At 50.1% G+C, this 27717-nt stretch overlaps 2 protein-coding genes across 5 annotated transcripts; both read left to right on the top strand.

The window, feature by feature from the left end:
* The first annotated feature begins 111 nt into the window (after positions 1-111).
* On the top strand, positions 112-23670 carry Setd1a (SET domain containing 1A, histone lysine methyltransferase). The gene is given in 21 exon segments (XM_047533121.1): positions 112-607; positions 1356-1520; positions 1745-1840; positions 3860-4130; positions 5970-6098; positions 6328-6556; positions 6947-7796; positions 7950-8173; positions 8175-8736; positions 9199-9328; positions 9331-9374; positions 9475-9562; positions 10245-10402; positions 10540-10627; positions 12376-12717; positions 18819-19868; positions 20295-20467; positions 20544-20654; positions 20839-20958; positions 22601-22738; positions 22815-23670. Coding segments are annotated over 20 exon segments (5127 nt in total). The 5' UTR covers positions 112-607; positions 1356-1370; the 3' UTR covers positions 22989-23670.
* Positions 23671-23833: 163 nt separating this feature from the next.
* On the top strand, positions 23834-27616 carry Hsd3b7 (hydroxy-delta-5-steroid dehydrogenase, 3 beta- and steroid delta-isomerase 7). Of its 4 annotated transcripts, none has more exons than XM_047533106.1 (7): positions 23834-24292; positions 24703-24874; positions 25110-25265; positions 25529-25637; positions 25766-25811; positions 25986-26148; positions 26622-27616. In XM_047533106.1, the coding sequence occupies exons 2-7, from the start codon at positions 24709-24711 to the stop codon at positions 27035-27037; spliced, it is 1056 nt and encodes a 351-aa protein (XP_047389062.1). In that variant the 5' UTR covers positions 23834-24292; positions 24703-24708; the 3' UTR covers positions 27038-27616. The 4 variants fall into 4 exon arrangements, with proteins under 4 accessions (XP_047389062.1, XP_047389063.1, XP_047389061.1 ...); XM_047533107.1 differs by having other exon boundaries at positions 23836-24292; positions 25712-25811; positions 26079-26148; XM_047533105.1 differs by having other exon boundaries at positions 23910-24302; positions 25712-25811.
* Positions 27617-27717: the final 101 nt, after the last annotated feature.

Raw genomic sequence — 27717 nt, 5'->3', positions numbered from 1 at the left:
GACCTCTGCCTGTCCATTTACCCCTGGGTCGACAGTGGGCTGTGCCGAGTCGTGCTAATACGAAAGATCCAGAAAAAGTGGCTGACCCTGCCCACAGGGCTTGGCTAACCGGGCGTTATTTTCTTGACTTCACGAAGGCGGGTGAAGGGAGGCGACGGCTGAAACCAGGAACAGTGGCGAATCTGCAGCCTCTTAGATCTTTGGCCGCGCAAGGAAGGGGCAGGGAAGAGGAGCAAAGGAGCGCGCATCCTGTCCACCGATTCGCCCCGCCCGCCTGACGAATCTGCGTCTGTTCAACGCGCCACTCAAATCTCCCGAGCTCTGGCTGGCCTCCTCCCCTTCGCCCCGCCTCCTTTCCCTTAGGGATTAGTCGCAGCTTTCGTCGCCGCTGATTCGTTAGGAACCCCAGTCCGGAGCAGCTGGATATTGGTGGTGAAACCCACTCTCCGGGGAATGCGGCCAATCTCCAGGCTCCTTGGGCCACAACTCCCGAGCCATACAGGGCGCCGGCCGAGGCAGGGCCGCTACCCTCGGGCCCGTGGATCTCCCGGCAGCGCCCGTGACGAAAGTGCGAATGCAGACGCTGTGCCCTCTGGGCCTCGCGCAGGTGGCGGTGGTGTTTGGTGCGCGCGCCGGGGAGGTGGTGGTGGGGGGGCGCCGCCGCCGCCACCGCTGCGGGGCCGGGTCTCGCGCTGCCGCCGCCGCCGCCGCCTCGCGCCGCTGAGGTGCCGCGCGGGGTGGGGGGAGGGGGAGCCGCTCGCCACGAGCGGGTGAGTAGGGCCGCGGCGCGCGTGCGCGGAGACCGGGGGGGTGCAGAACGCGCCGGGGCGGGAGGAGAGGGCAGCGGCGCGCGTTCCCCCCACCCCCCCGCCCGGATTCGGGGCCGAAGCCGGGTCTCGGGCTCGGTCTCGCGGTGTTTCCAACGCCCCGAAGAGGTGCCACCTCTTGGCCAGAGGATCGGGGCGCGGGGACGGGAGCGGCTGTGTGGGAGCGGGAGCCGGGCTTGGCCCGGGCCGCTGGCCGGTGAGGAGGCGTGAGGGGGCGGGGCCTGCCAGGGGGCGGGGGAGGGGTCTTGCGCCGAGGCCAAGTGGGGCGCGCGCTGGGGAGAGCGGGAAGGTAAGGGGGCGCGAGGTGGGCCTGGGGGCCTGAGGGTAGAGTTGGGAGGTGGAGAGAGAATGGGGTGTTGTGGTGAAACAGGGTACTTGGGGCAAAATCTGAGGGAGCCATGGGTCTGGGTGAGGTGTGGAAACTGGAGTGATGAGAGAACCTGGAATCTGGGCTAGCCAATGAGGGGACAGCAAGGGAGTCAGGCCTAAGTCCTGGACCCTCTTTGCGTATCCCCCTTTTCCTAACAGTGTAAATGAGCAAAGATGGATCAAGAAGGTGGGGGAGATGGGCAGAAAGCCCCGAGCTTCCAGTGGCGGAACTACAAGCTCATCGTGGATCCTGCCTTGGACCCTGCCTTGCGCAGGCCTTCTCAGAAGGTGTACCGCTATGACGGAATCCACTTCAGTGTCAACGTGAGTGCCCCAGCGCTTTCATTGCTTTCTAGGGGACTCTAGGACCCCCTTTTCTCTGTTACTCCTTTCAGCACCCAGAACTCCCATATTCAGAGCTTGCCTTCTCAAAAATGAGCAAGTGAACCGAGCTCTTTAGCATCCTGTAGGTCCTCAGATGGGCCTCTTAGAGCTCAACAATCTGGTTTCATCCTGAGCTGTGTTTCTGTTCCTGCTTTCCTTACTAGGACTCAAAGTATATACCGGTCGAAGACCTCCAAGATCCTCGTTGCCATGTCAGGTCCAAAAACAGAGACTTTTCCCTCCCAGTCCCTAAGTTTAAGGTAGGTGTCTCCTGGTGTGGTGGCCTTTTGAGGGTGTGGAGGGCCTGGCACTCTAGTCTTTACAGAGCATGATAAAATGGGTATTCCAGTGTAAGTATGACAGCCAGTTATAACAATGTCTAGATCTGTGAGACTGAGATGTTCTGGACAGGAGGTACACTTGTATAGCAGAGGTGTCCCAGGTGTATCTGTGATGGCAAGACTGTTGAATTCTTGAAAGATGAGGTAAGGACAAATTTAGCTATCATGTCTGTCACTGTGTATTCCTAGACAGTGCCTAGCATGACAGCAGGAAATCCCAGTTCTTCAGCAATTAAGAGAAGTGACAAGACTACTGCCTCTCTGCCTGTGTTCTTTGCCTCTCATTTGGTCATGTGATCCTCCATCTTGTTTCCTAAGAGCATTTCCATTTTCCAGTCCAAGCAGGATACTCGTCATGCCTTGAACTGAGCTTAGAAAACTGGTGGTTCTTAGTTACCTTCATTAATTTTTTTTGTTTTATTTATTTTTCCTTTGCTAGTTCTTTCATCTTCCTAAATAGAGTCTCTTCACCCTTTTTTTACTTAGCGTACTTTTCCTGGACAATCCCTATAGCTCTGACTATTACTTCAGTGTTAATGACTTCCAAGTATGTTTCCAGCCAACATCAATCTCGAACTCCACACTTGTATGCCTGCTAGAGGGACAGCTCCATCTGGAGGCCCCACAGACTTCTCAAACTCAATAAGAGATTTAAAATAAATCTCTTTGTCCTCTCAGTCCTGTTCTCCCTTTGATTTCCCTCTACTAATAAATGACAACACCATTCCCTTAGCTGCACAGGCTGGAAATTAGGAATTATCCAGCAGTTTTTCTTTGCCTTTATCTTAAATTTTTTTTATTTCTGTTGCCATTTCCTTAATGTGGACCCTCATATTCATTTCACTGGGTTTTCTCGCCTCCATGCTCCATTCAACTGCTCTGTCCTGCTGAGATTTCTCTCTTTGATTTTACTATTCTCTTTTACTCTTGTTGCCAAGTCTATGTTTTTGAGCATTGTCATGATCTGGCCAAGCCTTATCCTCTGCTTTGACATCGTATTCCTATGCTATTTTCATACTTTGTAGTAAACTTTATAATTTTTAGAAAATGCCAAGTTTTTTTAAAAAATTTTATTTATGTACTTTGTTACATATCATGTTATTCAACTCAGGGCCTCACACACATTAGGCAAACACTAAGCTACATCCCCAGCCCTTTTCATTTTATTTCAAGGTAGAGCCTCACTAAGTTGCACATACTGGCCTTGAACTTGGGATCCTTCTGCCTCTACCTCCCTAGGAGCTGAAGTATAGACATGTAACTCTGTGCCTGACTATTTGCTTATTTTTTGAGATGGGGTTTTGCTGTGTTGCGAGCTGGCCTCAAACTCCTACCCTTAAGCAGTCCTCTCCCTCAACCTCCTGAGTAGCCGGAACTACAGGTGTATGCCACTGTGCCCAGTTGCCAAATTGTTTTATAGTTCCATGTCCTAGAAGTCCTTGTTATTTTGATGGACTCCTGTATATTCAAAAAGCCCAATAAAAATGACACCATGAGTTCTTCCCTGATTGTACTCTGTATAAAGGTTCCCTTCCCTTGGCTCCCAGAAACCCTTTCCACACCCCTTCTGACACTGTGTGATTGTGTGTACCTGTCCTTTCTACTTTTCTAAGTGGGAATTTTTTTTTCCACCTTTGTATTTCTCTACCTTTGTATTTCTAAGTGCCTAGCCCATTATACGTCATTAAAAGCTGAACTAGTGGATTATTTCCCTACAACTTGTTCCTTCCATGTGTGTATTTCTGTTCGTAGTTCTTGCCATTCTGTGGTGACAAGAATTCAGGGACTGATGTAGTCCTTATTGTGACTTCCTTCCCTTGTCCTTCAGTCTCCTAGACGTCTGTCTCTCTTGACCTCATGAAGCTTAGCTAAAGTTTCTTAAAAAGCAAAGAAACAGTGGTCAGTATAGAGACCCTAGAACTCTTGTCTTCTCCACAGCTGGATGAGTTCTATATTGGACAGATTCCACTTAAGGAAGTGACTTTCGCAAGACTCAATGACAACGTGCGGGAAACCTTCTTAAAGGATATGTGCCGAAAGTATGGTGAGGTGGAAGAGGTAGAGATCCTTCTTCACCCCCGTACTCGCAAGCACCTGGGCCTGGCCCGTGTACTTTTCACCAGCACTCGGGGTGCCAAGGAAACAGTCAAAAATCTCCACCTTACCTCTGTCATGGGCAACATCATCCATGCTCAACTTGACATCAAAGGTGAGGGGCTCCCATGCCTGCTGCTCAAGGTTGGTCTTTATCATAGATTGTAAACTCAATGCTTGTTGGGATGAGACCAGTGATCTGTCAGGATTCTTTTTCTGAAACTCTTGGGGCCAGATGTGTATCTAAACTCGCAATTTTTCAAATTTTAGAGAGGAATTATGGTCCTTGTATGATGCTTTTTGTGTCATTGCCAGCATGGTTGGGATGGCACTCCATATTCAATCCCATGAATATCCATAAAAAATTGTAGCTAGGTATTGTGGTGCATGCCCATAATCCCAGTGACTCAGGAGGCTGAGGCAAGAGGATCAGGAGTTCAAAGCTAGCCTCAGCAATTTAGTGAGGCCCTAAGAAATTTAGTGAGACCCGGTCTCTAAATAAAATACAGAAAAGAGCTGGGGAAGTACCTTAGTGGTTAAGTGCCCTGAGTTCAATCCTCAGTACCAAATAAAAAATTTAAAAATTAAATAAAAAGAGGGCTGGGATGTAGCCCAATGGTAAAGTACCCCTTTTTTCCAGTACTGCAAAAAGGAAAACAAATTGTGTTGAAGTTTAATACATGGTAGGCTGAATAAAGACTATAGTAAATCAAGTTAGATGTTAATAACAAATTCTCAAAAATATTAGGTTTTCAGCTGGGCACAGTAGTGCATGCCTGTAATACCAGCAGCTTGGGAGTCTGAGGAAGGAGTATCATAAGTTCAAAGCCAGCTTCAGAAACTTAGCAAGGCCTTAAACAACTTAGCAAGACCCCATCTCAAAATAAAATATAAAAAGATCTGGGAATATGGCTCAGTGTTGAAGTGTGCCTGGGTTTAATCCCTGTACCAGGAAAAACAACAACAACAAAAACTAGGTTTTCATTTTTGGTTTGATTTGGTTTGAGTTTTAAAATTTTAGCCAGGCATGGTGGCACATGCCTGTAATCCTAGTCACTTGGAGGCTGAGGCAGGGAGCTTATAAGTTTTAGGCTAGCCTCAGCAACTTTGTGAGGCCCTAGGCAACATCTCAAGAACTTGTCTCAAAATAAAAAATAAAAGGGCTAGGGATGTGGCACAGTGGTAGAACAACCCTGGGTTCAGTTCCCAGTACCACAAATAAATAGAAAAACGATCTCTGAAGACAAAGCAGTCTGAACTGCTTTGTTAAGGAGCAGTAGGGAGGAGTAGAACCTGTGGTAAACTGTACATATAACTCCATCTAAAAAGGCAGCTGTTAGTTGACATTAACCAGTTTGCAACTGAGAATGAGGACTTGTATTCCCAAATTTGATTTTTCAAAGAAAAGTCAGTAACTTAGATTTTTGTATGTTATCTGATGGCTTTTAAATATTGCATCCCTTCCAGGATATTTTAAGTCATTTTACAAGGCAAATAAAATAGGATTGTGGGCTGGATTTAGTCTTCAGGCTGCCATTCTGGAAACTTTAGTACATAGGATAAGGAGCATAGGAAAATTTATCATCAGACAACCTGAGGTTTGTTTGAATTCCATTTCTTCCATTGACTGATTTTGCAACTTTATGCAGATCAGTTTGCTTTAGGCTTATAAAATAGGGGTACTCGTTCTTCCGTGAATAATCTAGTGTAGTAGCATATGTAGAAGTATATTTATAAACTGCAAAATGTCATAAAATATGCCATTTGTAGCACTTAAGAGGTGGAGAAGAGGTAACAATTCCTAGAGATAAAGAGAAGGTAGGAGAACTGAAATCCCAGAACTCAAGACTCCCAAGAAATTGTAGGAAGCTTGAGACCTAAGAAAGAAGGACTAACAAATGAGAAGGGTGTTGTTTCTCTTTCTGACTATTGATTCCCATTTCTCTTCTTCCAGGACAACAACGAATGAAGTACTATGAATTGATTGTCAATGGCTCCTATACTCCTCAGACAGTGCCCACTGGGGGCAAGGCCCTGAGCGAGAAGTTCCAGGGTTCTGGTGCAGCCACTGAGACGGTAAGAAGCTCGTGGTTGCCATCACCCTAGCCTTGTGGACACAGTGTGTGATTGCTACAAGCAGGAACCATCTTTGGAGGTTCTTCACTATTCTTCACTATTAAGTGGAGAAAAAGCCAAGAAAAGATGCCTAAATGCTTTAAAAAGTCGGGGAACTATGATTCTTGGTTTGGGACAAGGCAAGTTTTCAAATGGTGCTGCTTTACCTTTTTCCTTGCCCCACTCTCTCCCTCCAGACTGAATCCGCCGCCGCTCTTCCTCTGACACAGCTGCCTACCCATCAGGCACTGCTGTGGTGGGCACCCCTGGCAATGGCACCCCTTGCTCCCAGGATACAAGTTTCTCCAGCAGCCGACAAGACACCCCATCTTCCTTTGGCCAGTTCACCCCTCAGTCCTCCCAAGGAACCCCCTACACATCTCGGGGCAGCACCCCTTACTCTCAGGACTCTGCTTACTCCAGCAGGTACAGAGCAGGGCTATAGCCTTCAAATTTTGGGAATTGCCTCTGAGAAGAGGTTCAGAATCTAAGAGAAGTTGGAAATCATTTGTGCTAGTCTCTGTAGATTCAGCCAACAAATTGCTGTCTTCAGGGGGCTGAGCTGTAGCTCAGTGGTAGAATGCTTGCCTAGCATGTGTGAGGCACTGGGTTTGGTTCTCAGCATTGACTATAAATAATAAAGGTTCATTAACAACTAAAAATATTTTTTTAAAAAATTGCTGTCCTCAGGGACACTAAATGGCAACCAGACATTTAGTTTTTTGGGGGGGGCAGTTTAACAGGGCATGAGAAGCAGGATTGTTGGATTTTGTCATATAGAGATGAGCCTAGCTAACTCTCCCACTTCTTCTCCAGCACCACCTCAACCTCCTTCAAGCCCCGGCGGTCAGAGAATAGCTACCAAGATTCCTTTTCTCGCCGCCATTTTTCTGCATCTTCTGCCCCAACAACGGCTTCTACAGCCATCTCAGCTACCACTGCAGCCACCGCCTCATCCTCCTCTTCTTCCTCCTCATTGTCCTCATCTTCCTCATCATCGTCTTCTTCCTCGTCCTCTCAATTTCGTGGTTCTGACTCAAACTACCCAGCGTATTATGAAAGCTGGAATCGCTACCAGCGCCATGCTTCCTACCCACCCCGCCGGGCAACTCGGGAGGAGCCCCCTGGGGCCCCTTTTGCAGAAAATACCGCTGAGCGCTTCCCACCATCCTACACCTCCTACTTGCCCCCTGAGCCCAGCCGGGCCACTGACCAAGACTACCGGCCTCCTGCCTCAGAGGCCCCACCCCCTGAGCCTCCAGAACCTGGTGGAGGTGGGGGTGGTGGGGGGCCCAGCCCTGAGAGAGAAGAAGCTCGGACCTCCCCTCGCCCAGCCTCACCTGCCCGTTCCTGCTCCCCAGCCCCAGAGACCACCAATGAGAGTGTACCCTTCGCCCAGCACAGCAGCCTGGATTCCCGCATCGAAATGCTGCTGAAGGAGCAGCGCTCCAAATTTTCTTTCCTGGCCTCTGACACAGAGGAGGAGGAAGAGAACAGCAGTGCAGGCCCTGGGGCTAGAGACACAGGGAGTGAGGTGCCTTCTGGGTCAGGTCATGGGCCCTGCACACCCCCTCCGGCCCCAGCTAATTTTGAGGATGTGGCACCTACAGGGAGTGGGGAACCAGGGGCTGCCCGAGAGTCTCCCAAGGCCAACGGACAGAACCAGGTGAGTCTGGGGTCAGCCAGGGGAGGTTCTTGGGATCTGGGAGGCAGGGTTGGACCCTGAGGGAGAGGGAGGGGAATTAGACAAGAAAATGGGTCTAAGGAAAAGCCCAGGAAACAAGCAGATTCTTTGTTACCCTCCTCTGCACCCCTACAGGCTTCTCCATGCTCTTCTGGAGAGGACATGGAGATCTCCGATGATGACAGGGGTGGCTCACCCCCTCCGGCTCCAACACCCCCCCAGCAGCCTCCTCCCCCACCTCCTCCACCTCCTCCTCCTCCTCCTTACCTGGCTTCCCTTCCCCTTGGTTATCCTCCCCACCAACCTGCCTACCTCCTCCCACCCCGACCCGATGGGCCACCCCCCCCAGAGTACCCCCCACCCTCCACCACCACCACCCCACATCTATGACTTTGTGAACTCCCTGGAACTTATGGATCGACTCGGGGCTCAGTGGGGAGGGATGCCTATGTCCTTCCAGATGCAGACCCAAATGTTAACTCGGCTTCACCAGCTGCGACAGGGCAAGGGATTGACTGCTGCCTCTGCTGGTCCTCCTGGTGGGGCCTTTGGGGAGGCCTTCCTCCCTTTCCCGCCCCCACAAGAGGCAGCCTATGGCTTGCCCTATGCTCTGTATACTCAAGGGCAAGAAGGCCATGGGGCATACTCCCGGGAGGCCTACCACCTGCCTTTGCCCATGGCAACTGAGCCCCTGCCCTCCTCCTCAATCTCGGGTGAAGAGGCCCGGCTGCCTCCTAGGGAAGAAGCAGAGCTAGCAGAAGGCAAGGCCCTACCATCAGCGGGTACTGTGGGCCGTGTGTTGGCCACCCTAGTCCAAGAAATGAAGAGCATCATGCAGCGAGACCTCAACCGCAAGATGGTGGAAAATGTGGCCTTTGGAGCATTTGACCAGTGGTGGGAAAGCAAAGAAGAGAAGGCCAAGGTGAGTGCCTGGGACTGGGCAACCTGGAACTTTGTTGGAAGGGGTAGGTGGACCTCTGGTTTCTGCCGGTCAAAGCATGTGAATAGTGAGACTACTGGCACTTGGGACATTCTAGTTGATCAGGGGAGTTTTATTGTGGCACAGAGCCGCAGACAAATATGGATCTGAGTGTTAGAAGAGCTTCATCCTGTCTGTATTGCTTGCTCGCAGTGGAAAAGGCCCTTAAGGGCCTCGGTTTTCAGTTTTGCCATTTGTAAACTGGGAAAAATAGTAGCTGTTTCCTAAGGTCAATGGGCTAAGTGTGCAGACTTGAAGAAAATGACTGTAAAGGACTGGTAGAGACATGACAGAGATGGTGTCGAGTGGAGGAATAAGTTAATGCATCTCTATTCTTGGGGCCTGGGAAGAGTGGTTCTCAGGCAGGAGGGATCTTCAGAAGTTCAGTCCCCCTACTTTCTGCAGCCATTCCAGAATGCAGCCAAACAGCAAGCCAAGGAAGAGGATAAAGAGAAGACAAAGCTCAAAGAGCCAGGCATGCTGTCCCTTGTAGATTGGGCCAAGAGTGGAGGTACCACAGGCATAGAGGCCTTCGCCTTGGATCAGGGCTCCGAGGGGCCCTGCGGCTGCCTTCCTTCAAGGTACTCTGAACTGTGATCTAAATAGAGTGGGGAAGGGATAGGGGTGGTTAGGAACCATGAGTGAGTTCTAAATATACTCTATGTCTTTCTTATCTCCCAGGTAAAGCGGAAAGAGCCATCAGAAATTTCAGAGGCTAGTGAAGAAAAGAGGCCAAGGCCATCCACTCCTGCTGAGGAAGATGAAGATGGTGAGTGGGAGATCAGGCAGAAGGAGAAAGGGAATGGACTTCTTAGAGAGGGAAAGAGCCAAGTGAAAATGTTGGTGTTGAGTTAAAATGAAAACAAAAAACCCTTCTGTGAGATGTTAGAGGCACCGATAGGATTCTCTTTGGATCATAGTTGTGGGTCTTACTCTGGTAGGCTGGCCTAAGTTTTTCTAAATCTTGGTTTTCTGCCTACCACATGAAAATAATAACTTCAGTATTTGGAATCAAACTTGGAGGTTAAATCAAGTCATTTACCCCAAGTTTACCATCTAATGTTCCCCTACAACCTTCCTCCTACTTTGTTGAAGTCTGAGCTATTGGTTGACAGCTTGCATGGCTGGGAAACTTCCTTACTGAGTCAGATCTACTTCCCTGGACACCCATTGGCCTCAGGTACTCTTTTCATGGGCCAGGCAGAACAAGTTGACTTGCTCTTGTTCTCCAGTGGAGAAAAGGATGAAAGATAAAATGGGTGGGGTGTGTCTAAACGATAAATTGTTTGGTAATTGCCAGGTGTTTGTGTTTCTTCATTGAGTTTTAGCTTTCTGTAAACTGAGGTCTGTTGGGAAGGTCAGCAAGTGTATAGAAAACTCCTCGCATGTGGGTTAGGGAAGTAGTAACATTGTTGATGGGAATTGCCCTAAACATCACTCACCTGGCCTAGACCCTGAGCGAGAGAAGGAAGCTGGAGAACCAGGACGTCCGGGGACCAAGCCCCCAAAGCGAGATGAAGAACGAGGCAAGACCCAGGGCAAGCACCGCAAATCCTTTGCTCTGGATAGTGAAGGAGAGGAGGCATCTCAGGAGTCTTCCTCAGACAAGGTGAGGGGTGCCACGTACTTGCCAGAAGCCTATTTCTGAATCCTCCTTCCTGTGTCAGCTTCTCTCTGGGTTGGAGCCTAGTCATGGAGAACTAGTTGTTCCTTTCCTGTTAGTCCCTATTTATCCTTTTTGTTAAGGATGAGGAAGATGATGAGGAAGATGAAGAAGATGAAGAGAGAGAAGAAGCTGTGGATACTGCTAAGAAGGAGACAGAAGCATCAGATGGTGAGCAAGATAGTTGAGTTCTGACTTAGGAAGGAAGGGATTCGGCTGCCTGGCTTGCCCTTTCCTGAGCCCACATAACCTTCCTGTTGGTCATACTGGCCACTTTTGCCCTTACAGTAGCAGCTGTTTTAGCTACATCCTTTGGAACTCTTGGCCCCTGGAAACATTAACTTAGGTACTCAAAAGGGTCTCTCCTGCTTGCTTCTTCTGAAACACAGCTCTTTTCTGAGGATAACTGAGCAAAGCGTCTATTTTCCCAAGCCCTAGAGACAAGGGGTTCTTCATTCTCCTGCGTTTTGATGCTGCCAAACTGGACCTTCACATCTTGGGACCCTGCTCTTCCCTTAAGGCCCAGCCATCAAGCTCCCTCTTTCCTCCTCATGACTGCCATCAACCAGTCATTCCTCTTGTCGAGTTAAACACCCGATGGCTCCCCATATCCACTTAGATACATGGTTTAATCTTCCTTTTCATTCATTCTTTCTTTTCATTCACATCTTCCTCTGTGCCAGATGCTGTTTTAGGTACTTAAGACATGGCAGTGACCAAGACAGGTGTGGTTCTGGTTTTGAGAACTTCCTGGAGGGGAGGCAGAGACTTGTCACAAGTGAACAGATTCTATCTCTTCAGATAGAAATCGTGCTTTGAAGATAAAATAGGGTAATGGGAGAGTGATAGGGTGACAGACCTGGGGGAAGATTGACTGTTCTACATGTTAGTTAAGGAATGGCTCTGAGAAGTACCATTTCAGCAGGGACCAGGATGGGGAACATAATCTGAGACTCTCCTTTGCTGAAGCAGAGGGCAGTATTAGCTACTAAGGATGAGGGATACAGATTGCTACCTATCCTTTCGATCACCACTTTCCATCAGTTTCACCTTCTGGATGCTTCTTGAATTTGTTAGTTGTTTGTTCCTGCTGTCCTGCCTTTCTTAGATTCTTGAAGTAGATTTGACTGATTTTTGTCTCTATTTCTGTCTTTCCTCCATTCCAATCCATTTCCCAAATTACTGATGAAATTATTTTTCCTAAAATGTGCCCCTGATCCTCTTCTCTCCATAGAGTCTTTTCCTGGCTCCCTGTTTTCCACAATGTGACTCCTTGGACTGACAGTGTAGGCCACTTATAATCTAGCACCTGCTTAACTGTTCAGCTCCATCTCACCATTCTCCAGCCCCCTTCTCAGTCACTAACACCCATTCTAATTTACCCAACTATGTTCTTCAAGGGTGATGAAGTTCTTAGGTTTTTTTTAAAGCCCTTCTCATATTACTAGTCTCCCAGAGGCATGGAGCATGCCATGTTCTCCAAGTTTATTTCACCCCAGAATCTTTTCTCACAGAGTTTATCATCCAGATTGTCCTTAAATCCTTAAATGGGAAGAACTTCAGTAGTACAAACTGATGGTTTTCGTGTCTCCAGGTTGCTTGCCTTTGTTATCCCTGCTTAACCCCCATGTCTGCATGGTGGGACCCCTTCATGTCCTTGATTGCAGTATCTCCTCAGGGATACCTTCCCTGTCTTGCTCATGCAAGCAGAATCCAGGGCTCCCTTTGCCATGTTCCCCAGCTTTTTGTACTGTTGTTTGTTACCCTGTGAATACATGTGCTTATCTAACTCCTTGACACATTAGACTTGCTAAAACGTGGTAGAACCTAATGTTCAGAGTAGTGAGTGAGTGAATGAACCTGGCTTGACTGAATGAAGGTCTTCCCACTTCGCCTGATTACTCCTTCTGGATTTCCAGGCGAGGACGAAGAAAGCGATTCGTCCTCCAAATGTTCTCTGTATGCTGACTCAGATGGTGAAAATGGTAGTACGTCAGACTCCGAGAGCAGCAGTTCCTCCAGCTCCTCATCTTCCTCATCTTCCTCCTCATCGTCCTCATCATCCTCTTCATCATCGGAATCCTCCTCGGAAGAGGAAGAAGAAGAGGAGCAGCCAGCAGCCGTTTCCTCAGCCTCTTCGCCCCCCAGAGAAGTCCCAGAACCCCTCCCGGCACCTGTTGAGGAGCCCGAGCCAGAGAGGGTTGCAGGCTCCCCGGTTACACCTCTCTCTGAACAAGAGAAGTCTCCAGCTAGGCCTGCAGGTGGGTGTATAGTACCTGACGTTTGATTTGCGTGTGTGAGTTTGTATGTGTATGTGTCTTTGTGACAGAACAGTGAAATTTTTTTTTTTCTTTTTGTTACTGGGGATTGTACTCAGGGACATTTGACCATGAGCCACATCCCCAGCCCTATTTTGTATTTTATTTAGAGACAGGATCTCACTGAGTTGCTTATTGCTTTGCTTTTGCTGAGTCTGGCTTTGAGCTCACGATCCTGAGGTAGGATGCCTACCTAATGAGCCACTGGGATTATAGGCATGCGCCACTGCGCCCGGCAACAGTGGAATCTTTATTAAGTAATTGTGTACAAGTGTATGTGACTTTGTTGAGGAAACATACAAAAAAAAGTCACTATCTCTTGTCCTGTCCTCCTTGGAGACTTTTATGGCCTAACATTTAAACTGTACTGCTGTAGTGGTTCATAGAACCAGACCACAGTGTTTAGGTACTACTGAGGTAAAACAGAAGGTTTTCTCCCAAGTAGGTTAAGGAGAAAATTCCAAATTTAATAAATTTTTACTACTAATTTCTCTCTCTTTTTTTTCCCCCCCTTGACTGCACTGGGGATTGAACCCAGGGCCTCATGCATGTTAGGCAAGTGCTCTACACTGAGCTACATCCCCAGCCCTTTTTAGTTTTTGTTTTTGTTTTTGGTTTGGATTTTGGTTTTATTTTGAGACACAGTTTTTCTAAGTTGTTGAGGCTGGCCTTGAATTTACAAGTCTCTGGCCTCAGCCTCCTGAGTTGCTGGGATTATAGGTGTGCACCACAATGCCCAGTTCCTGCTCATTTTACTTAAGCCTATTCCTTAATGTGTAGTATATATTTGCAGGATTAATTTGGCAAATATTAACATTAATCCAGAACTTGTTTTTATCTTTTCTTTGTGAATTTGTACATTTTGTTGTTATTTTATAGCACATGCATATAATTTATTCTGTTGTGGAAATTATTTATTCAAGAATTGGATACTGATTGAATGCTTATCACAGCCAGCATCAGATGCAAAGGATATGGTGGGATGTCCATCAAGCTATTCCCACTTGTGTAGAGCTTTACGGTCCATAGGAATACAGACCAGTTGAATAATAAATATGTAAGAAAATTTGTGATTGCAAACTGAAAGCATCATAAAGGCAAAGTGTAGGGTACTCAGAACCTGCAGGCCTGGAAACATTTTCCTGCTGAAGCATAGTCCAACTGAAATCCAGGTAAATTAGTCAGGTAGGAGGGATTAGAGGTACATGGACCCTTAAGGGAGAGGAAACAGCAGTTTGGGAGACCTGGAAGAAAGATAAACTTTTGGGTGGCTGAAAGCTAGGGTAGGTGGGATGATAAAATTGGAGGGGTTGGCAAAAGCCAGACTCTACCAAATGCACAGGCCACATTAGGAATTTGGTCTTTATCTTGAGAGCAGTAGAAAGCCCTCAGAGGAATGACATGATCAGATTTATGATTCGAAAAAATGCAGTGCAGAGAGAACTTGGAGAGGGAGCAGAGTGATGCAGGGAGCCTGCTAAGAAGCTGTTCAGTAAATAAGGTAAGCTATGGTGATAACTGGGACTGAGGTGTTCCCACTGTGCCGTCAGATCAGTCAGTTTTCAAGATACGCTTCAAAAATACATAATCTCCCAGGGATCTTCCACTTGTTATTGAGACTGCATGATCCAAGGTGAGCAGTGACCACAGGAAGACTTCCTAACACTGGCACATGTTGCTCCCATCTACACCCCACAAGATAAGGCGTCAGGTTTCTACTGATACCTCACATCCTCCCCAGCCTCTTCTGAGTCCATTGGGTAGCAGAAGGGGCTGTGAGGCTACAGGCAGCCCAGAAAGGCATCAGTCTTAGTAGCCTTCCATTCTCTGTGGGGCAGGGAGGATTGTGGTCACATCTGCATTTCAGAAAGACCATTCTGGGAGGAGGAGGTGAGATTTGGAAAAGGTGAGGAAGAATGTGGGATGACTTTAAAGGGTTTAAAGATTAAGGCATGAACCAAACAGGGTGGTACTGTGTGGTGCAGGGGTGTGGAACTGGGGGAAATTTGGTTGAGAGAAACTTAGGAGATAGATGACTTGGTAAAACTACTTATCAAGAAAGGAAACTCAGGAAGTGAATGAGGTTTAAGAAGAAAATTGCTGAGTTTATTTGGGGTTAAGTTTGAGATACCTATGCAACCACCAGGTAGAAACATTGGCAACTGGATTGATAAATCTGATGCCATGGGAAGAACAGACTGGAAATAAGATAGTTGAGAATAGTGCAAGTTTAGGTGTAAACTCACTTCTACATCCTAAGAGGGTGTAAGGCATAAGGGAGAAGAGACCAGAGCCTGAAAGTCCTATAAGAGGTAGGTGGGCAAAGGAACCCAAGGAGACTGAAGAGGAGTAATCAGGAAGTTAGGAAGGAAACCAAGGAGTGGTGAGTTTTGAATAGCAGGATAAGCATTGGTTAAAAAGGAGGGAGTAATAATCCCTATTATGAGGTCTTTGAGATGGGAAAAGTATTGGATCTGACATGTCATAGGTGACCTTGATTTCAGTCCAGTGGTTCAGACAAGGAGTGCGGGGGGAGCAAGATAGCTGGTCTAATGGAAGGGTAGACTATTCTTGCTGAGAAGAAAGAGTTGAGGGGCCATAATGATATTAGCTAACTTTTAATGTTTATTGTGTGCCAAGCTCAAGGAGCTCATTGGAAACTCATTTTCTCATTCAGTCCTCACAACATTCCTGTTGTTCCCATCTTAGAGATGAGGAATTCGAGGCTTAGTGAGATGCAGCAACATGCTCAAGGTAACATGCTCAAGGAATTGGAGAGATAACAAGAAGAGAATGCAGGATTGATGGAGGAGTTAGCTTAAGTAGGTGAGACTTGGGCATGTACCTGCACTGAAGGGAACCAGGGGCAGATAGATGAACCCAAAGAGGAAGAAATTCTTTCTGTAGTGACATTCCTGGTGAGGGACTCTACATCTGATGCAAATGTATCCATGAGTGGGGAAGCAAGGAGCTATGACGTTTCATGCCTGAAGCCTCTTGCTCTGCAGAGGAGCATGAAGGATGGCTTGAGTAGGAGCCTGCCTGGAAAAGTGAGGGGAGTGGGAAGCAAGGGTGGATGCTGACAAGGTTTGCCAGCCGCACGAAAACCCTGCAGAAGCCAGGGCCTGGCGGAAAGGAGGAAAGAAGTCAGCTGGTTGGAAAGAAGTCAGCTGGGTAGATGAATAGAAGATGAGTGGTGATGGCAGAAGGATGAGGATGTAGGAGTGTGGAAGGTACTGTGAAAAGAGAGGACCAAGTGAGGGTCCTGGGGGCTGGGCTGAATAAAGACAGTAGTTAATATGGAAGAAGAGAGATGGGCTAGCGGGAAGTCAAGGGATGGAAATTGAAAAGGGATAGGGGAGTGAACTGAGAGGTGAGTTTGGGCTAATCGTATGGTAGGGAATCTTGAGTGTGAATCCAAAGTGGAGCCATTCTGGGGATTGATGAGATTAGTGTGTGACTGGTGGAGAGTAGCTGAGGATAAGTGAAGGAGATCTCTAGGAATGTGAGAATCCAGGTAAATTTGTGGGATAGTGAATTCTCCTGGGTAAATGGCCAAGGTAGGAGATGAGAGCAAGATTAAGGCAAGTCTCTTGGGTTTTAGAGAGGGCAGAACAGGGAAATCTGAGTTACCAAGGACAGCACCGTGTGACCTGATGGGAGGGTAGCAAAGAACACCCCTATCTCTAAAGAACATGTGGCTACTGGTAATTGGGATCCGAATCGAGGACTTATTGAGGTTTATAGTGATAGGAACCAGTTTCCGTCAGTTTAAGTTGAAGAATGGATTTGTACACTGGGTGTGACCTGCCTGGTAGAACCTATTTGTCTACCTATTGTCTCCTGAAGCAAGGACCAGAAGGCCTTTAGGTCTTGCCTTCTGTCTTACAGTCTGTCATTCTTTCCTCTCTCTGAAAATTAGCTTTCTCTGCTTCTCCATTCCAGTAGAGGGTGTCCGTCCCTGCTAACCTCTAGACTGGCTACTGACTGCTCTGCTCCTTTCTTAGATCCTCATTCTCAAAGAAATTTCTAATTGCACTGACTTGGGTCATCTTAGTGGTGTCAGTTAGTGATGGACCTGGAAAAGAAGAGGGTGGCATGCAGTAAAACTGACTTCTGGGGCCTTCCTCTGCAGGTCTAAGGGTATCAGGAAAGCAATTCTCAGAGAAAGACAGGGATTGTATTGACTGGGCAGGGATCCCCAAAATTGTCTACGAAAGGAGAGCTTCAGGTGAGAGAGCAAAGAGAAATTTGTGTGAAGCTTAGCTGGGAGGTGGAATTAGTTCTCCTTAGCAGCCAGGCTTCTGAAAGACACTGTAGGCTGGTTTAGGAAGAGAGCTTAGTTGGGGAGGTTGTCCCAACATGGAGAAAAGAGGGGAGAAGATGCATAGAAACTGGGGTGCCTGGTACAAGCACTTGGGCCTCACCAGCTTTCAGGTGTGGATTGCCACTAGTATCCAGAGCTGAGAACACAGCAAGCTGAGGATGCCAGTCTTATTAAGAGCATTGGTTGAAACCATGGGCACAGGTTGACCACTGCCTGTTCAGGCCAGGCCTGGTGCTGGCTGCCCTTCAGTTTTGTGAATGGTAGAGCCAGATGTGAAACCACCAAATCCACAGGCATCCAGAGCAGCATAGGGCAGCTGTTAAGAGCATGAACTCAAATCTAGACTGTCTGCATGCAGATGTTCTGTCACTTGTCAAGTGTGTGATCTTGGGCAGGTTATTAATCTCTCTGTGCCTCAGTTTCCCTATCCATAAGATGGAATAAATATAGTATTCTCATCTTAGGGCAGTTTATTGTTGTGACGTGAGTTAGTATATATAAAAAAGCTTGGATCCATGTGAATTGCCACTATACTAGCTACAAATATGTTACAGCCAACCAAAAGTGCCAGGCTTCTAGTTCTGCAAGGAAGATGTTAACCAGTGTCTGAAGAAGTGGGCAGGCTTCACAAGGACAGTGACCTTGAACAGGGGCTAAAAACTGCTTCCATGGACAAGGGAGGGGAGGGAAGTCATGCTTCCCATCCTAGTGGCTGAGTTGGGGAGACAAAGCAGCATCTCAAAGACAGTATGTCTTTTCCTCCACTTGTCCCTAGTTGTTTGGGTCTCAACTTCAGTCTCAACTTTTTTTTTTTTTTTTAAGTTGTTGATGGACCTTTATTTATTTATTTATTTATTTATTTATTTATTTATTTATTTATTTTTATGCGGTGCTGAGGATCGAACCCAATACCTCAACACGTGCTGAGGATCAAACCCAGTGCCTCAATGTGTGCTAGGCAAGCGCTCTGCCACTGAGCTACAACCACAGCCCCAAGTCTCAGCTTCTTTAGTAAAGACTTTTTCTGACCCCTTCCCCTTTAGAACAAATCACCAGTTCTATTTAGGAACTGGCAAGGAAGGCAAATTTTATAAAATGTTTTAATACTGAGATTCAGCTTTTTTACTTTGCATCTTTTTTACCTCACTAGACCAGAGAATTTTGTTTATTGTTGGAGTGAGTATTTTAATTCAGATCTGGCTAATTCAGAATGCAGCTGACAGAAACCATCTTGGTCCTTGTGCCTAGTCATTGGATGTGGTTCCATCACTGCCAGTCTTGGTGAAAAGGCTAGAATCCAAATGTTGTGGGGAGCCCTCCCCTCTTTTCCCAGTTTGGTTGCACATTTGATTTGTGTGCTCATTGGACTGAGAGCTCTGTGAGGTTGTCTGTCTACGTTGTTGGGTATACTGTGCCTGACAAAGTTAGGGCTTAGCGTACACTTGTTGACCATGTGAATGAGCAGGTGCAGAATTCCATCCTATTGAGGAAACCCGTAGTGTGTGGGTTTGAGAGGCAGGCAGTGTGTCCCTTGGGCCAGGAGGAGGATCTGTGCAACTGGGTTTGCTGGGCGAAAGCTGAGAGGAGAGTAAGCACAGCCTGTTGAAATGAGGTAGCCACAGCCCAGCTGAGCCCCAAGTCTCCTGCCTCTAACAACTCTAATGGAGTTGGGCAGAAGCTAACCCTCCTTCCTTTCTTGGTGTGCTTCCTTCCCCAGGTCCCACTGAGGAACCACCTCCCAGTGTGCCCCAGCCTCCCCCAGAGCCACCAGCTGGGCCCCCAGCTCCTACCTCCCGCCCTGAGGAGCGACCCTCTTCTCCTATCCCTCTTCTTCCCCCACCTAAGAAACGCCGGAAAACTGTCTCCTTCTCTGCTGTGGAGGAGGTGCCCGCCCCAGAGCCTCCCCCAGCTGCCCCACCACAAGCCAAGTCTCCTGGCCCAGTTTCTCGCAAAGTTCCCCGGGGCGTGGAGCGGACCATTCGCAACCTGCCCCTGGACCATGCATCTCTGGTCAAGAGTTGGCCTGAGGAGGTGTCCCGAGGGGGTCGGAGCCGGGCTGGAGGCCGAGGTCGTTCCACTGAGGAAGAAGAGGGTGAGCCAGGGACAGAAGTGGACCTGGCGGTACTGGCCGACTTGGCCCTGACCCCAGCCCGGCGAGGGCTGGCCGCCCTGCCTACTGGCGACGACTCAGAGGCCACAGAGACCTCAGATGAGGCAGACCGCCCCAGCCCCCTGCTTAGCCACATCCTCCTGGAGCACAACTATGCCCTGGCCATCAAGCCCACACCTTCCACACCAGCCCCCCGGCCTCCGGAGCCAGTTCCTGCCCCTGCAGCCCTCTTCAGCTCCCCAGTGGATGAGGTCCTAGAGGCCCCTGAGGTGGTAGTGGCTGAGGCAGAGGAGCCAAAGCAGCAGCAACTGCAGCAGCAGCCAGAGGAGGGGGAGGAGGAGGAGGAGGAAGAGGAGGAGTCCGAGTCCTCAGAGAGCAGCAGCAGCAGCAGTAGCAGCGATGGTGAGGGGGCTGTCCGGCGACGCAGCCTCCGCTCTCACACCAGGCGCCGGAGACCACCACTCCCACCCCCACCTCCACCGCCCCCCTCCTTTGAGCCCCGCAGCGAGTTTGAGCAGATGACCATCCTGTATGACATTTGGAACTCGGGCCTGGACTTGGAAGACATGAGCTACCTGCGGCTCACATATGAGCGGCTGTTGCAACAGACCAGCGGAGCTGACTGGCTTAACGACACCCACTGGGTCCATCATACAAATATCCTGAGCCATAGAGTCAGGCCTGTCGGCGCAAGATAGGAAGACACAGGCCTGGGGGTGGGGGTGGCCTTCCCTGGAGTCACAGCCCCGGGCATTGTCTTCCTCAGATCACTCCTAGTGCTGCATTGATCTCCCTCCCTGTCTGTTCAGTTCACTGTGCCATGTGCAGCCTGGGGGTTTCTCCTCTGGCTACCCAGCCATCTTTTCTCTCTGCCTCACCTCTTTTCTGCCTCCCAAAGTTTTTCTGGCAGAAAAGGTGGAGTCCAAGACTGACTTCTGTTATCTGCTGTCCCTTCACACCTAATATGCCCACCAGCTCAGACCGGCCGACCTTTCCTTGGGCTGGGACTGGGGTGGATGGAGAGGAGCAGGCTCCAGGGATCTGGCCAATGAGGGACCCATTCTCTTCCTTAACACCCTGCACTCACCAACCTGAGCACTCCAAAGCGCAAGCGGCGGCCCCAAGATGGGCCCCGAGAGCACCAGACAGGCTCAGCACGCAGTGAAGGTTATTACCCCATCAGCAAGAAGGAGAAGGACAAATACTTGGATGTGTGCCCCGTCTCAGCCCGGCAGCTGGAAGGAGTGGACACTCAGGTGGGGCCCTGCCTCCTGGCCCACTGTCTCCTCTCACCGTCCTCCCATTGCTTATTTCCCTTTGTCCTCCTCACAGGGGACTAACCGTGTGCTTTCGGAGCGCCGGTCTGAGCAGCGGCGGCTGCTAAGTGCCATTGGCACCTCAGCCATCATGGATAGTGATCTGCTAAAATTAAACCAGCTCAAGGTGAGGAATGGGGACCTGGGAAGGAAAGAAGCTCAATGAAAAGTGAGGTGAGCTACCCTAGTAGGATCCTGTCTTTGGGTTGTGGGGGGAATGAAATATTCTTCATTCTGGGAGGTCTGTAGGAAAGGTGACGAGCTTGGTCTTGAGAGGCATGCAGCAGTAGAATCTACCTTCTACCCCCTAGTTCCGAAAGAAGAAGCTTCGATTTGGCCGGAGCCGGATCCACGAGTGGGGTCTGTTTGCCATGGAACCCATTGCAGCTGATGAGATGGTCATTGAATACGTGGGTCAGAACATCCGCCAGGTGAGGCTCCAGATTCAGCACCAGACTCAGCTCCTTATGTGGCCCCAGACAGCATAGGATTTCCCATGAGTACCATTTGACCCTCTAGGCAAATCCTTACCCTCTCAGCTCCCAAGATTTAGCCAGTGAAAACCTATGTCCTGTATCCTTCATTAGTAATATGTCAGTAAACAATATTAGTGGTCCAGCAGGAAACAGGACTGGTAGTTTCTTTCCCTTTAAGGAAGTGGGGAGCCAGGTGCAGTGGCACATGCTTGTAATCCCAACAACTTAGGAGGCTAAGGCAGGAGGATCACAAGTTTGAGGCCAGCCTCATCAGCTTAGCAAGGCGCTAAGCAACTTAGTGAGACCCTATCTCCAGATACAAAAAGGGTTGGGGATGTAGCTCAGTGGTAAAGTGCCTCTGTGTTCAATCCCCGGTACCGGAAACAAAACCAAAAAAAAAAAAAAAGGAAATGGGGAATATTGGACAATGAATGACAATAAAGAATAGTGTATGGTATTAAAGGGAAAGCTTAAGGAGGCAGGAGCAGTGTGAGCACATATTGAGGGGTGTAAGACCATCAAGAGAGTGATGTTTAAGCTGGCAGATGAAAGACAAGGAGGAACTCCAGGCCCAGGTGAGAAGTGTGCTAAAGCCTGGAGGTTGGGTAGTCCTAGGAGCAGGAGATCAGAATGGCTAATCAGAAAAACTAGGGCCAGTGTCAGATGAGAATTTGGAGAAGCATGTGGAGCCCAGATTCTCCAGAGCTGGGGAGCAATTTTAGTAAGGGCCCCAGTGAGAGAGGGAATCTCTGGAAAACTAAGCAGAAGAGAGCCTTGGCGGTTAGTAAGCTCCCTCTGGCTGTGCTGGGAAGAGAGAACTAGTCGAGGCTGACACTAGTGGTGCTGTCACAGATCCATGCCAAGGTGAAGGTGGCCTGGACTGGAGACCAGGCAGTGAGCTGGCTGTGGAGAGTGAGAACAAAGAAGGAGGTGAGGCCCTTTCTTAGGGTGCTACCATTAGATTATGACTATGATGGGGCCCTAGTGAAGTGAGTGAGCAAGAGGAACAGATGTGTGATCAGGATGAGTTCCAGTCAGGACACATGATGTTGCAGGGCTCCAGGGACATCTGAAGATGACGCCCAGCAGCTCTACTGAGGTGGATTTTGGCTGGAGATGGGAGTTTGGGAGGAGTCCCCACTACTTAGCTGACAGTGGAAGTTCTGGGGAGGGTATGAGATCACCCAGGGAGAAAGCGCAGAGGGCTCATTGTTGCATTTACTGAGAAACAGTTGCTACTCCACACAGGTCCTAACAGATAACCTGCCATTTGCATTGACCGTCTAGGCCAACAGGTGCCTGTTTTGGAGAGAGGATCCTAGGAGAAGAGATGAATAGGATTCAGTTTATGACATGTCCACTGCCAGTACAGATTTCTCTGGAGTCTCTTGTTGGTGACTTGATCAAAAAGGCAGCCAGAGTATTAGGATGAGTGACCAAAAAGGCAGGGTTTCTAGGAGCAGTCAAGGTGGAGGGTTGAGGTCCTGACCTCGTTGGTATGGACTCTAGAGTTGATAGCTGGCAGATTGTCCAGAGAGGCTGGTAGGACCCACCCAGCCAAGGGCCATGCCATGACCTTCCTATCCTATTCTGCCAGATGGTGGCCGACATGCGGGAGAAGCGCTATGTACAGGAGGGTATTGGCAGCAGCTACCTGTTCCGGGTGGACCATGACACCATCATTGATGCTACCAAGTGTGGCAACCTGGCAAGGTTCATCAACCACTGCTGCACGGTGCGCTGGGAGCTAGGTGGAGGGATGGGAGGGGCGTGGAGGGGGGCACAGCTCACACTGTCCTCCACTCCTGCAGCCCAACTGCTATGCCAAGGTGATCACCATCGAGTCACAGAAGAAGATTGTGATTTACTCCAAGCAGCCCATTGGCGTGGATGAGGAGATTACCTACGACTACAAATTCCCGCTGGAGGACAACAAGATCCCGTGTCTATGCGGCACTGAGAGCTGCCGTGGCTCCCTCAACTGAGGTGGGGCAGGACTGGTGCCCACACCCCTATTTATTCCCCTTGGTGCCCTGAGCTCCCAGCAACCCCCCAGCCTTAGTGGGTTCAGCAGGGCCCACATGCCCCCATCTCCCAAGTGTGGGGTTGGGGGCTCCAAGCCCAGCGAGGGAGCCTCAGTCCCTTGATGAGGCAGCTTCTGCCTCCCCTGTCACCCCTGCCCACCCACCTCTTAATTTTTTTTCTTTGCGGAGAAGAAGCTGTAAATGTTTTGTAGCTGCCAGCAGCTGTTTCCTGTGGAAACCTGGGGTGCCGGCCTGTACAGATCCTGTTCTTGGGGGGCTGCACAGCCCTCTTGCTTTGTGTTAATGGGGACTTCCCCTTGTGCCCTGCGTGCACCCCTCCCCAGTTCAGGGGTCTCTAGGGGCAGTGGCCATGTTCTCCCCTGGGGGGGGGCCCTGCGCCCCCTGTCCTGGGGACTCCGTGCCTGGAACCCTGCCTCATCTTCTGTTCCTGCCAGACCCTTTGGGTCACCCTCCCACCCTGGTGTCTGGAGGCTTTGGCTCAGCCAGGCCAGGATGGTGGGGGTGGGCCCTTCTTGTTGGGCTGGATTGTATATATGTTAATAGCGCAAACCCAAGGCCACATTTTTATAATTGTGATTAAACTTTATTGTACAAAAGTGCTTGGTCAGTATCTTTGGGGGAGAGCAGGCTGGGATGGGGGGTTGAGACAGTGGGTGGGGCAAGATGAAGAGAGGGAAAGTGGGTGGTCTGAAGTTTGGGGTGGGTAGAGGGGCTTGCAGGCAAGAGCCCAGACCTGCAGACCCAGCTGCCACTGCTTTGGATCACCTGACAGGCTGCCATGGCCATGCCAGGAATCCCCCACCAAGGCCAGCCAGAGTTGGGCCAAGGTCAGGCCTCCCTTTCCTTCCCAGAACCACAGCTGCTGCTGGGCCTCTGGCCTCCTGGGAGATCCAGCAAGAGGAAAGGACTGAGGTCATGCAGTGAGAATGAGGTCACCCTGCTGCTTCCATCCTATGGGCCCTCAAATCCCTCAAGACCCACCCAGCAGGTTCTGGCTTCTCCATCCTCTCTCCCTAAGTACTTTGCTGTAACCAGATGCCAGTGGAGTGCTGAGTGGCCACCAGGGGGCGCCCTGTGGCAAGAGTGAGGGGCAGAGGAGTTGGAGGCTGGGCTGGCCTCCGTTCCTGGAATAGGCCAGGAGGGAGGAGAAGCAAGCGGAAGGAAGACGGTGTGTGGCTGGCCAGCCAGCCCAGGAGACTGCCTCTCCGGTGGCCAGTTTGGGCGCCCTGGGACAGTGGCTACAGGTAGGCAGAGGTAATACCAGGGTTCAGGCAGCCTTTCTCTGAGTTTGCCCTTCCCTTGGTCCTGGCCTTTCCCATCTTCCTATACCTTTTCTCCTTTCCTCCCTCTTCCCACAATGCCCTGCCTCCCCACCCTTCTTTTTTGCCCCCAAACCTCTCCCCATCCACCTCAAACCCTGACCCCTTCTGTGCCCCAGGCCCTTACCGTCTTAGTAACTCAGCAGTTAACAGGATCAGAGGACAGGTAGCCTGGCTGCTGCCCCCACCGCTGCAGCCTCCAGGAGCAGCTCTGCCTCCTCACCCTCCGTCACTGATCTCTGCTTGACTAGGCTGCCAGCCCCCTTTTAAAAGTAATCAGTTACTGGGGCAGGTTGCAGCAGGCAACTCAGGTGAGCCAAGGTTTCTCCCCACAGCTGAGCATGGCAGAATCTGCACAGGCCCCGGAGCTGGTGTACCTGGTCACAGGTGGCTGTGGCTTCCTGGGGGAGCATGTGGTGCGAATGCTGCTGGAGCGGGAGCCAAGGCTCCGGGAGCTGCGAATCTTTGACCTGCACTTGAGTCCCTGGCTAGAAGAGCTGAAGACAGGTGACTACAAGGGAAGGTTGTCTTGAGGAGGGCGTGGTTTCCCCAATCTCCTCCCAAACCAGGATATTCCTCTACTTGGTGGAAAAGATGATGCCTGCTATGCTCTTCGGCCCACATGGATGGGATGAATGAGTCACTGGGAACATGGGGCTCCCAAGGGTGTAGGCTTAACCAAGCAGCTGGCAGATAGCCCTGACTCTGACATTGCCTCTGGCCTTCCTGGCCTTTCCACCAGGGACCGTGCAGGTGACTGCCATCCAGGGAGATGTGACGCAGGCCCAGGAGGTGAAAGCAGCTGTGGCTGGAGCCCATGTGGTCATCCATACAGCTGGGCTGGTGGATGTGTTTGGGAGGGCCAGTCCTGAGACCATCCACAAGGTCAACGTGTGGGGTGAGGTGCTCGCCACCTATTCTAATCCTGTACATGATACTCCCTGGCACATGGCTTGATCTTGCCTGTTTGTTCCCCAGCCCATTTGACCTTGACCTCTTGGTTCTCATGTGACAACCTATCCTATTGACAGCCCTGCCCCTGTGTGATCATTAACCGCTGTCCATCCTCAACCTGTTCTGGTTCTCCCTGGATCTGGGGTAGGGAGGGGTAAAGATGCAGAGGAGGAAGCCTCAACTTGGGCCCATCTTCCTCTTCCTCAGGCACGAAGAATGTGATCGAGGCTTGTGTACAGACTGGAACTCAGTTCCTGGTCTACACGAGCAGCATGGAAGTTGTGGGACCTAATATCAAAGGCCACCCTTTTTACAGGTGAGCTGAGGTCTCCCCCATTACTTAAAGAGCCCACTTCCCTAAGCATTGAGTCTTCCTTTTACCCTCACTAGGGGCAACGAGGACACCCCATATGAGGCAGTACACAAGCACCCCTATCCTTGCAGCAAGGCCCTAGCCGAGCGCCTGGTCTTGGAGGCCAATGGAAAGAAGGTAAGTGAAGAGACAGAGATGGGCATTGGGGGAGCAACCAGTCTGGCACAGCCTGACCTGCAGGTTGCTTTGCATTCTGCTCTGTGGGTCTCCCAACTCTTAGTCTGAGGAGGCTAGTGCAAAGGGGTAGCTGCTGGGTCCCAGGTTCTAGCAGTGCTTGCCTTTTGCCATCAGGTCCGAGGGGGGCTGCCTCTGGTGACATGTGCCCTGCGTCCCACGGGCATCTATGGTGAAGGCCATCAGATCATGAGGGATTTCTACCGCCAGGGCCTGCGTCTGGGGGGTCGACTCTTCCGGGCCATCCCAGCTTCTGTGGAGCATGGTCGGGTCTATGTGGGTAAGCACAGGGCTAAACAGGGGGAGGCCAAAAACAGGGCAAGAGGACCTGCGTTGGAAGTAGGTGGGACCCTTGTGGTTCTGGCAGGGGCAGTGTGTGCTCTGACTGGAAAAGGATAGTCCATACACAGGCCCAGGTAGACGATGATTATGTAGGCATCGTCTGCCTGGATCGCAGAGAAAACAGTATCCCTGCAATTTGGGAATGCTGATGTAAAAAGCTTTAGGCTAAGGAGAGGATTGCAGGCATGAGAGCAGCAGCTCCCCAGGGAAGGAGACGCAGACCAAACCAAGAAAGCGATGGCCATGGGGGCTGGGGAAAAAAGCAGCCATTACCAGGCTGTAGTGGAGGTGTGGGCAGCATCTAAATGGGCTCAAAAAAGGGATGACTTGTACATAAGCTGGCCCAGAAAAGCAGCATCTTGCATGGTTGCAAGAGCCCTTGGAGGCATAGCCACTTCTCCTCCCTGACAGGCAATGTGGCCTGGATGCATGTGCTGGTGGCCCGGGAGCTGGAGCAGCGGGCAGCACTCCTAGGTGGCCAAGTGTACTTCTGCTATGACAAGTCACCCTATAAGAGCTACGAGGACTTTAACATGGAGTTCCTGGGCCCCTGCGGATTGCGTCTGGTGGGCACCCGCCCACTGCTGCCCTACTGGCTGCTGGTGCTTCTAGCTGCCCTCAATGCCTTGCTGCAATGGTTGCTGCGCCCACTGCTACTCTATGCACCTCTACTGAACCCCTACACACTGGCTGTGGCCAACACTACCTTCACCGTCAGCACCAACAAAGCACAGCGCCATTTTGGCTATGAGCCTCTGTTCTCATGGGAGGAAAGCAGAACCCGCACCATTCTCTGGGTGCAGGCCATGGAGGGGTCAGCCCAGTGATGGTGGGGCTGAGGCTTGGGAGCCTTTGTGGCCTATCCACCCAGGTCTCGAGCCCTCACACCCTGGATTGGATGGACTTCAGAGCTAGAAGCTCTGTGTCATCTAGTTATCCCAGAGCCCTCCACATTTTATGTTCACAAAGTCTTTAGTCTGGGTTGCTTTCTGATACCTCCAAGTTCCAGGGCAGAGCTTGGGGATAGGACCATCTTCACTCTCAACACAGGCCTGATGGATGGTTAGCAAAAAACTGATTCTTGGATGTTCTTACTACCCCATCCCACTTCTGATTCTTGAGCAAGAAGTGGCCAGGTTCTATAGACTATGACACCCAAGTGCCTGTGGACTAGGTTCAGATTAAAGAGGCTTCTCTGGTTTCTCCCTCTACCTTTGTCCTCAGGGTGTTATCTTCCCATTATTTAAAAATAATATATCACCTTTAGATATTATTTCCCCTCAATGAAAGCTGAGGAAATCAATGTGTTTTCATTTCTCACCCCTCCACCCAAATTGAGTTCCTGAGGATGCCCCAGTAATGCTGTACCTCACCAAGACCTGGATTAAAATCCTCTTTCAAGCCTGTGTTCATAAATCTTTCCAGCAATTCTGCCACCCCCTACCCCAACAAATTTCCCCTCCCCACGGCGCCAGTCCCATGTGGGGACAGAAGGAAGTGAGCACAC

This window comes from Sciurus carolinensis, chromosome 18 (assembly GCF_902686445.1).
Source record: "Sciurus carolinensis chromosome 18, mSciCar1.2, whole genome shotgun sequence".
In the NCBI taxonomy this organism is placed as follows: domain Eukaryota; kingdom Metazoa; phylum Chordata; class Mammalia; order Rodentia; family Sciuridae; genus Sciurus; species Sciurus carolinensis.
This window is presented reverse-complemented; position numbering and strand designations above follow the sequence as displayed.